The sequence below is a fragment of the Morone saxatilis genome, unplaced genomic scaffold (genome assembly GCF_004916995.1).
Source record: "Morone saxatilis isolate NCDOM2014 unplaced genomic scaffold, NCSU_SB_2.0 Contig24, whole genome shotgun sequence".
Taxonomy (NCBI): Eukaryota; Metazoa; Chordata; class Actinopteri; family Moronidae; genus Morone; species Morone saxatilis.
This window is the reverse complement of record NW_023339807.1, coordinates 12,515,290-12,526,014: the sequence shown is the minus strand read 5'-3', so window position 1 is coordinate 12,526,014 and position 10,725 is coordinate 12,515,290. Positions and strand designations below refer to the sequence as shown.

Below are 10,725 nucleotides of genomic sequence, written 5' to 3'. Positions count from 1 at the left end.
ACTCGCTTACCCCCTCCACCCCCCTTTGCTCGCTAATGCAGCGACACTACAGCATAACTGGAGCATGCCAAAGCTCAGACAGGCATGAGTGTTTCATACAGTAGAGTTTCTGCAGAGAAGAAATCACCCACAACAATGCAGAAACACAATGGAGATGCGCCGGAGCGTAAGCCTGCCACGGCTGGGAAAGTGTCACATTTTTCATGCTCTCTGACCACGCTAAACGACGCTAAACGCCACATTTAAGGAGGCGAGAGCCTGCAGTGAGAGGGGAGGGAAGAGGATTGGAGGAGGGAGGGGGGGAGTGGAGATGAGAAGAGAGGAGAGGAAAAGAGGAATACAGGGAAAAAAGAATATAGAGTTATCTAGAGAGATAGCTGTGTGAAAAACAGAGAGAATTTCCAACATTAAGAAGCGAGACTGGGGAGAGAGAAAGCTTTGTCCGAGTAAGGGGTGGTGACAGGGAGTGAAGTGATTTGATCTAGCATAAAAATGCTTTTTGTGTGTCTGGCTGAGGAAGCGAAAGCCTGCGTCCATTGATTTGGCTGTCCAGGGAAAAGGCTCAGCTTGCCCTTGCTCTTTCCCAAAGATGTGTGACACTTCTTCCTCACTGTCACCACCCAAAAAAACAGATACACAGGCACCTTGGCCATCACAGTTTTTTTCTTACTTGTGTGTGTTTGTGTGTGTGCGTGTGTGCTAGGCAGAGGGAGAAAGTGAGAGAGCAGTGAGCCATATCCTCAGAATCTACACCTTTCCTCACTTAGGCGTATTGATTTCTGTGAGCAGTAAATAGATTTAAAAGATGATGACAAACAAGGAGCGCTGACGGGGAACACTCTCAGAAATGTGGGAACAGCACAATATCCCCTGCTGCATCATAAAATATATGATTTAACTGCCATGCCAAAGAACAGGATGGCAATTTTAATGCCTCACACATGAAGAAATAAGACCTGCAGTGTCATAGAGATATTCCTAAGTGGTGCGATCACAAATGGCAAGTGACTTGCTTGTGCAACACTGAGCTGATGTTCAGTTTTACTCGAATGTAATGGAGTCCCTCTTTAAAAGTACAGTTTGTAAACTGTTGCTCGGAACCCTAGAAGCATCTAACAGTTACTCTGTTTTGTTGTGCAACTCTACAGACACTAATGGAGGATGGAAAGAGGGAGGCTGCTGTGAGTATGCTTCCAATCATCCCTGAGGATAGCGACTCTGGACGCACCTACACCTGCAGGGTTCTTAACCCAGCTGCCCCTGCTGGACGACAGACATCGGTCACTATAAATGTCCAACGTGAGTGTCCCAGCATCAGCTTTTCTATAAAGACGACCAAAATATCACATTATTGTTGCAGAGTACATGCTACATACAGTGACCTGTAAAGCACATTTACTTCTGTTGCACTGTTAAATTACAAATCCTATGAAGTCCTTTGTCATACATTGGTCAGTAACATAAAGGTTTTCCTCCTCACAGACCCTCCTTCAGTGACCCTATCAGTCCAGCCTCAGACTGTGACTGAGGGAGCCAAGGTTCTCTTCATCTGCTCTGCCTCAGCCAATCCGGAAATCACTGGATACAGGTACCCATCCGTAATTTTAATCTTAATTTTTTCACTCTGATCCTGCCACCATGCCAAGGTGGTGATGCACTACAATCATATCAGATATTATATGTTACGAACATGCCAACTAGTGTAAAGATTTCAAGAAAGCAGTATAAGCATTCAAGTGTTCAGTAGGTTTACTGGGGTAAATGGGCTGCTTGATTGGCAGCATTTGATTGTGATTGGCACAAGCCATGAATCAGCTAATAGCCACTTTGTTACGCATGGCTAAGTACCTTACCTGAACTAATGCAACTGTATAATGTGATTATTCATCTGTCCCAGGTGGTCAAAAGGAGGAGTTCCTATCTCTGAGGCAAACGGGGACAGCCTTGAGGTGACAGTGGACTACTCTTACTTCACAGACCCCGTCTCCTGTGAGGTGTCAAACTCTGTGGGCAGCACCAATGTCAGCACCCTGGTCGATGTCCAATGTGAGTTTAACTCTAGGCAAACATTCCATACAATGTGGCTATAAGCTGTATATTTCGGGATTTTCTCGAGGTGTATGTTATTTTAAAAGCAGTCTCTTATTGATTGTAACTGGCTGTCTGTGTTGCTTCACCCTAGTTGGCCCTAGACTGCTGTCGGAGCCCAAGCCAATGACGGTGGATATAGGGATGGATGCAGCCTTTACTTGTGCATGGACTGGAAACCCTCCTCTGACCCTGGCGTGGACCAAGCAGGGCTCCAGCGTGGTAAGGCAACAAACACTAGTTACCACTTTATCTTGGTGGAGCCTCAATTCTATCCCTCAACACCATCCCTCTGGAGAGAAACGTTCACACATGGCCTTGAGGCATGATTCCCTCACACTTTCCCCCCACACATTCTTTTTCAGGCTGAATCTTCAACACCTCCTCTCTTCATGCTCCCTGAGGGCTAAAGCCTCTGGCAGAAAACTGTCTGTCCACTGATTCATACAGCATCATCATGGCACATGCCATGCAGTCATAACTCTAACTCAATCAATCAGTCAATCAATCAGTCAATCGGTGAGCCAAGGTGTGGTTGAAACTAACAGAATTACAACATGTGCTGCAACTTTTAGAGCAGCATCTCTGCCTCTTAGACATTAAAAAGGCCTGACTGCACTTGAGTATCCATTTCCTCAAAGTCAATTTCGTAGGTGGAACAAATGGGACATTTCCACCTTCACTTTACATCATCCTGGTAAAAGTCTTTCAGCGCACACACCATCAGTGGGGACATCCCATAGGAGCTTCTCTCCTGGCGACTAATGTAATTTCAGAGGCGATGCTGGAGAAAACACCCCCAGTAAAGAATGCTGCGGGATGGCGTAAGCAATGCTGTCATCTCAGAGAGTGAACGCTTTCAGTCCCTCTGAGGAAAACATGCAGGCATTTTTCTAATCCACCCGCTGCCACTGTCCCTCACACAGCCACAAGTAATGGATTAATTGGGTTACTCCGTAAGTGTGTTGAAATAAAAAAAAATGGAGAGAGTAGAAGGGGTGGGTGGTGGTGGAGGAGGACTGAGCGGGGGTAAATGGATTAATCACAGCTTGATGGAATGACAGGATCAATGAGCTAAGGAGTGAGTGAGTGTAGCAGCTCCAAAGGCTAGGGCCCACTCACACCATAGTATGCTCTGTTCTGTCCCCACTGTTTAATTACAACAATCTCCCCAGCAGCACGGTCACTCAGCGGTGGCTGGAGTGCTTAATGCTGTGATTAAAGCTCTTCACAATGAAATTAAACTCAAACCACCAGCATTTGTTACAATGGTCAGCCCACCTCTGTGCTGCCTCCCCAATGAGTGGGCCACTGATAAAGGTCTCAGTCTCCTTTTGTCTGCCTTTTTCTCCCCGCTCTTTCTCGCACGCTCTCTCTCCAACACACTTCTGACTTGTCTCTCTGGATTTCTCACTAGGTACTCAGTAATGGCAACACCTTGCAGCTGAAGGCTGTTACCCAGGAAGATGCTGGAACATACACCTGCAAGGCCATCGTACCCCGGATTGGAGTTGCAGAAAGAGATGTCACTCTGACTGTAAATGGTGAGTGTCTTCTAGTCAGAGTATGCAGTGTTGCTTGTACTGTTTAGATCTGTTGAATAAGTAACATCAGAATCGATTTGTGACAATTTGGTGTTGGTCAGTATTTAAAAATACCCTTTTTCTTTTTCCATTTCTCTGCTCTCTCTGTATTTCTTCTTCACACCAGGACCTCCTATCATCACAGCGGAGGCCACGCAGCATGCTGTCAAGCACTCTAAGGGCAAGCTGGAGTGTCGGGTGGGAAGCAGCCCCCCGCCTGATAAGATTGTAAGTGAGCCTCTTCTTTGTATTGTGCATCATTCGCTTTTGTTTTGGGAGCTTATACTCCACGTTCCTCCTAGCCACACCCATATGAGATGGATCACTTAGTGTAGCTTTACCCCTGAACTCACCTTCACAACTTTGCACCACCGCATCTCCACTTCACACACTAACAAACACGCACACACACATATTCACTGCTATAATTGTACACACGTTGACTGGAGAGACAGTGGAGTTGGGGGAAGCTGTGGGAGACTGCCTTGCTGCAGGTTTCAGCCAAACCACATTCAATTAGTGGCCCAAGAGGCATCACTCGGCTGACCCTGTTGAACTGCTGAACATACGCTGGACTGAGAGAGGATAATTAGGGTGTGAGGAGGAGTGAGAGACAGGTGCCCTGCTGGCCTTGCGCTAGAGACAGCAGAGAGGAGCCTTATTTCATAGTGCAGCTACCTAACCCTCCTTAGGCCTCACCTGCAGGGCAGACGTGGGAGGCAGCTTAAACATGAGCCTGTGAGCTGTGTCAGCTACGGAGCACCTTAGAGGTCGGCAGAGAGAAAGCAGAACAGAGAGAGAAACTGGTGTTCAGTCAGCGGCAGGCAGGGATCTAAGCATAAACAGCCGTGCAGGCCTCTGCTTCGCTCACCGGTGAGGAATCCTTCATAGAAAGGTTTCTTACTCCCTGTTGTCTTTTCTCTTGCTCCTCTCAACAGGTGTGGACCTTTGGAGACATGAGCCTGTCCTCCGGTTCCTCCGGTCGTTACTCAGTGCAGACGGTAACCAGCGACCATGGGGTCTTGTCTTCTCTGGTGCTGTCCGAGACGCTGGCACAGGATTTCCAGCTGCGCTACAACTGCACTGCTTGGAACCGCTTCGGCACTGGCACCGCCCTGGTCATGCTGAAGGAGCAAGGTACACACTAACAGGAGTTATAATCCCCACCAGAGCCCTCTACAGAAGTTATAGTGATACTCTCAATCCTTGCTGTGAAAGGGGGCCAGATTAGGTGGAAGCAGTGCTCTTGTCTTGTGCTTATCTTAATTATACTCCTCTAATCGATATGATTTAATCAGCAGATGGTTCCTTTAATGAATATGTTTGCCCCATAACATAGATATTGATTGGGGACAAAAAGTCAATTAGAGGAAGCCACATGTGTTTGCGGTTGGTATCATATTCTCTATCACTGTCTCAGAGCCAAGTTCAACATCTCAGGCTGCAGACCCTTTAAGTGATCTTAAAATTAGGCAGTCGTACTACTACACTGATGCTAGTGGAAGTCCTTTGTTGCAGCAGACACCAAAAATAAGGTCCTCGGCAGTAATTTACATCAACGTAGCAGAGTGGGGTCTCCAGAGAAATGGGCAGCGGTATCTCCTGGAATCTCTAATTAGATTACTGTCTGTTGCTTCATTGCATGTCAGGCCTTGTTACCCTTCTTTCAGAGAGATTAGAGACAATAGTCAGGCTGCGGGTTGCTGGATTGCCCGAATGAGCATAGGCTAGCTGTGAGCAGGCCAGGGTTTACTGCAGATGAATTTATATAGGCGCTGACGTTTCTGGGATTAGCAAGACAACTGAATGGATCTATTTCTTTCTGTTGCTCTGATCTGCACGTTCTTGACACTGACACTTATGCTCTACAATCTCTCTTTTCATCCCTTCCCCTCTCTTGACAACCATCTTCCCCCACCCCTTATGCCACACTTTTCTTATCTTACTGTTCTTGTTACAGAAGCCCTGCCTATGTTAATAATTGTTGGCGGAGCAGTAGGTGGAGGCTGTGTCCTGCTCATCTGTGTTATCACATTAGTCTCCCTCTGCTGCAGGCACACAGGCAAAGGTGAGCTCAATGGTTAGTATGGGCAAAAGGGTCAACAGCCAATTCTTCAGATCAAAAATTATTTAAAAATTTTTTTTTAATTTATGAGCTGAAAATTGAACATTTTTTGTTCGATTTTTGTGCAGTTTCACACTTTTAACAGAATGTTTGATATACATTTTTTTATGTTGAAGTAAAGCCCTTCTTTTTTTCAATCCCAATAGGTAAAAGGTGCACTCGTCTTTCCAAGAGTGACATCAGAGTTCAGATTGTTCACAGTGATCACAATGCTACACGGGGCAATGATGATGAGGAAGATGTCAAAGAGCCCATGGTAAATTCCTTTGTTCACTGTCTTTGTATGCCAGATATGTCTATGGGGGGTTAGGGAAAATTCACATTAACACTGTAATGAAATACTCGGGTTTGTTTTGTTCCTATTCAAAAGAGGTCTTGTTCAACCTAGTAATTCTTCAAAAATGCTTGGTCTTTCCTCAGGCTCCGAACAGCAGTGAGTCTCCTGGGACGTCGCGCACAGAACACAGCGACCTCCTAGAGGAAGAGGAGGATGAGAGATCGGACATCAAGGTAAAACTGAAAATACTTTCTTGAACAACCAAAACAGCAAGAATGCATTATTTTCATCTATTATACATAATAACGAACTATGCAAAGTTCATGATTTAATTTTATCTTCTTCTCATAGGACCCCACCAATGGGTACTACAATGTCCGTGGCCATGAAGATCGCCACATCCGCAGCAGTGGATTCTCTGAATATGTGCCCAACACTCGACCAGTCTACACTCCATCGCAGCTGCCCTCTCCCAGCCCCATGTACGGTCAGCATGGCACCCAGCCTCGTATCTATGACTTCTCCCAACGATACGCAACCACCACAGCGGGCAGAACCGCATACGAACAGCAGCAAGCTGCACAGCAGCAGCCGGCCCAACCAGCCAGCATTTATCCCACTGATCCCGTCTACAGTGGCTCTGCTTACCTACCTGCTACCTATGGTCGCGCCTTCACCAGCTATGTTAAGCCTGCTTCCTATGAGAAGGTGGATGCGTATGACCAATCAGATCAGGCCAGCAAGGTGTCCAGCTCGTCTCGCTTCTCTTATGCCTCCTCACAAGTGTCCTCCCAGCAGTCTGACTATGGCCGGCCCTCACAACGTATGCAGACGCATGTTTGATTGGACAAAGACATTGGGAAAAAAAGGAAGAGTACAGGAGCAGTGAATAGATAACCATTGTCACCTCCACATACATGTGTGGTTGGACTAACATGAACAGAGACTTTCTTTACTTGGACGGTCCTTCAAGGATGTGTTTGGACAGTATTTGGAGGGAGTGGTGTGATTTAGGTTATGGGATAACCAGTCTTTGTTGTGATGGTTTGAGGGATCTACAACAGTGCTAACTGTGGAGCTCCTGGGCTGGATAATTCAGCAGATTGTGATGTTCAAGTCAAACTTATGATTACAGTGTGATACCTCACCAGGTTATCTCTACATGATGACCACCCAAAACTGTGGAGATATTGTGTCAGTGCAAAGGCCAACTAGAAAATAAATAAATTTCATCTCCTGAATTTGGGTGGCCAAAATGACTGGGGTAGCTGTTTACCTGCCTTCCAGAGTTTACTTTGTGTCAACACTAAATGTCAAACATGAGCTCTAAAATCCTTTGAAAGAAAATGTGACAAGCTAAGACATATTTGAGGAAAAAAACAGATATGAGCAACCTATTGTTGTCTGTCATTTGGTGTTTTGTTGGCATGCGAAAGGAATTCTAAGCACATTTGTGTCTCTATCATCAACAAAAGACTGAGCTATCCACAGAGACAGACATGAACTATATTCTGCACAACAGGCTAGCTCTACTGACCGACAAGTGCTACAGGCACTGTACTGTCTAATCAGCGGTGGAATACTTCTGGCCTGAGCTGTATTCCTGGAGCTTCTTCTGATAACAACTCTAACATGTTGGACTTAGTAGTGTTGCTTACTGGTAAATAAAAGAACGAGATTTGAAGAGAATGTGTATTTTAGCCTCCATTGTAATGGGGGACTAAATGTTATCCGTGTGTTGTACCAAGATGGACAAGGTAAGGCCATGAAAACCCAAAGATGGTGATAATTTTATAGGGGGGAAACAGGGGCTGAGGCTGAATTCTAATGTCTTACCCCTGGTACTGTTTTCTGATTGTAATGCGGAGTAGGCTATTACCAGAACAATCAAAAGTGGTGGTTTGGAATGGTGGCAATCTTGAACTTGAAATAAACTTGAATGCAGCGTCAACTTCAGCAGGCTCAGGTGGGGAAAGACGTGTAAGGCAGTCCTAATGTGGACCATACACTCAAGTTTTACAACTCAATCAAATTGTCTCAATATGTTTACAAGAAACAGTACTACCCTGAAACACTAAGTATCTGTACAAATGGCTGAGCCCATACTTTCTCTCTGTTGCATGCAAATGATGTGTCTAGTGAAAATCTTCAGCGTTTATATTCATGTCCATTTCATGTTTGAGACATTCTTCACCTGGCCCGGTTGCATTCCAATTCCTGGATGTTTCAGTATGCACACCTGTACTGCCATTTGTCTAAAAACCTGTTACCAGGCAGCCTGATGAGAGAACAAACATCACTTAAAGTGAGGAGGCAAACATCATCGCTTGTCTTTATTTTTATATTTTATATAAGCCTTAATGTACAGCGTGTAAGCTGCTCTATTGTAAAGTATCTTTATATACATATGTATCTATCTTGGTTGATTTATTTGGGTCCACAGATTTTCTTGTCTAAGTTGTTCATCAATCATTGAATGCAGTTACTATGCTGTTTTGGAACACAACTAATTGCCATTCGTTTGTTCATTCTTTTAATAATGTATTAAGAATTTTATTTGCTAAAAATGAGCTGTTGTTGCTTGTACCTTTGTACACATATTTATATTTAAATAAAACCATTTCCGATAAAGAACTGGCTGGTGTGAATCCTGAGAGTTAATCAGTCTGGTGAGCAGCTTCATTGGGCATGGGGAACAGCGACAAACAAAGCTTTCCATGTTGCAACAATGATGAATACATAAATTAGCAGCACTGTCTATGTTGATTTTCCCATTCCCCCAGTGGTACGCAGCTTTTAATGAAGACAGATGAGATAGTAGAACCCCCACTGTATGTGTATCCACCTCCTGAAGTCGACATGCCCATCTCATAGGGTAATAGAATAGAGCTGACAAAGGTAGGTATTATTTGACAATATGAGTTCATCTTGTCACCTCTGTTCCCCAGGCAGGCATGCTGCTCACGGCGGGGAGGAGAAGTACATGCTCATTACAATTCTACTGTGAGAAGGGACAAGGTCTCACAAGACTCGCATTTATTATGCACGACATAATACAAAACGACACCTCATCAAAGACAAATAATACAGGTAATGCAATTAGGTAGAGGAATCAGATAAAAGATGTTTATTAGCATGACTCATATAAAAACATATACAAACACACACAAACCAAGAAAGGTTATAAAGTATGTCCATAATCCAAATCACAGTCACAGAGTACAATAAAAATAACGTCCATCTAAAACTTGTGGCCTCTCACTGCTGTCTGAGAAATACACATTTATACTTGCATAGTTTAACTGTAAACCTTTGAATGTCCTTTGAATAATATCCTGAACAAATTATTCTTCTTAAATTTCCCCCTTTCAATAAATAATACTTATGCAAATCTTTGGTGTTTATCCAGGATACAATATTTCATAAGTTAGAGATACATGGGAAAAGTAAAACAAACCATTCGGTCAAATCTTAAAATTGAAGTTGATTGAGTTGGTTGTGACCAAAAAGAAGAAAACTCTCATAGGGATTAGAACTCATTGCATTGCTTTGGCAACTAGTGAAAACCCCAGTGGTTTGCTTTGGCTCTCAGGTGTGTGTGACTGAAGACCCCAATCGCCCTGAGCTTAACTAGAGACCTGTGCAAAAGCCAACTGGATCTAATCCTCATCCTCTGCTCAGAATGTCACATTTTGGCAAATCATTCTCAGGCCAGGCAAGGCCAGTAAGCATCTGTAAATATGTAATAAAAATACTTATGTAGGACCCCCCGCCAGATCAAAAACAAATTATAACAACTTAAACATCACTCCAGTTTCACATTAACATTCTTCAGGGACCATGATGGTCTTTTTGCCTGTTTTAGCCCACTGACTACAAATCTGGTATACTTAACATTTCTGCTGGCCATTTTCCAAAGCAAACCATGGGCTTTTAGATTGATTAATGCATTTTCTACCTTCCAGGCAGCTTCTGGTTTTCATTCATTTTAATATGATATGAAAATGCCCCTGCATAGATTTGGGCAGTCTTTTTTTTCCTAATCACTCTTTTGTTTTTGTTCTTTTGTCTTCCGTTACCGTCAGATTGTAATGCAAATGTCTCTACAGGTTTATGTTTATACTTTACTGATAAAAACTGAGGCTAATTGCTGTAGATAGGTAGATAAATATGCTTTAATCAATCGAAATTGCTCTGGAAAATCATCTGCAGTAATGTATGGGTGTTTTGTAGCAAATATGCAAAAAATATTGTTATGGTCTTTTAAGATACTTGATAAATATAACCCCAGATTTATAGCTATCTACAGCATAAGCCCACTGGCAAAGTGCAATATTCAATGCAGCCCAAGTGGATGAAGACATCTCCCCTGTTTAGAAATACACAATACTAAGGCTTAAAAACACAACTACTTTTTGGAGAGGGATATTCTATTTAGAAACACTTCTTAATAAAGCTGTCTAAAATGTTCATATTCTGCCTCAATCTTAGTTGCATTGGTGAGATATTGGGAAAATAAGTCAAAATAGTACTCAGGGTATATTCACCAGTGAAACGTGAGAATATTGATGGTAGTAAAATACAATGTGCTGATTTACACCTTTAAAAACTATTCAAAATAAGAGTTGGGTATCAGTGTGTGTGTGTGTGTG

At 43.6% G+C, this 10,725-nt stretch overlaps 1 protein-coding gene across 3 annotated transcripts in view; it reads left to right on the top strand.

The window, feature by feature from the left end:
* Window positions 1-8,695, top strand: part of kirrel3l (kirre like nephrin family adhesion molecule 3, like) — a 32,698-nt gene extending 24,003 nt beyond the window's left edge. For 2 of the 3 annotated variants that reach the window (XM_035672210.1, XM_035672209.1), the window contains exons 5-15: window positions 1,149-1,299; window positions 1,483-1,588; window positions 1,898-2,046; window positions 2,183-2,310; window positions 3,506-3,632; window positions 3,799-3,899; window positions 4,610-4,808; window positions 5,632-5,751; window positions 5,943-6,052; window positions 6,217-6,306; window positions 6,425-8,695. In XM_035672210.1, coding sequence (XP_035528103.1) covers window positions 1,149-1,299; window positions 1,483-1,588; window positions 1,898-2,046; window positions 2,183-2,310; window positions 3,506-3,632; window positions 3,799-3,899; window positions 4,610-4,808; window positions 5,632-5,751; window positions 5,943-6,052; window positions 6,217-6,306; window positions 6,425-6,916 — 1,773 coding nt within the window. In that variant the 3' untranslated portion in view covers window positions 6,917-8,695. The remainder of the gene's footprint in view (window positions 1-1,148; window positions 1,300-1,482; window positions 1,589-1,897; window positions 2,047-2,182; window positions 2,311-3,505; window positions 3,633-3,798; window positions 3,900-4,609; window positions 4,809-5,631; window positions 5,752-5,942; window positions 6,053-6,216; window positions 6,307-6,424) is intronic. The other variant, XM_035672211.1, reaches the window with a different exon arrangement.
* Window positions 8,696-10,725: the final 2,030 nt, after the last annotated feature.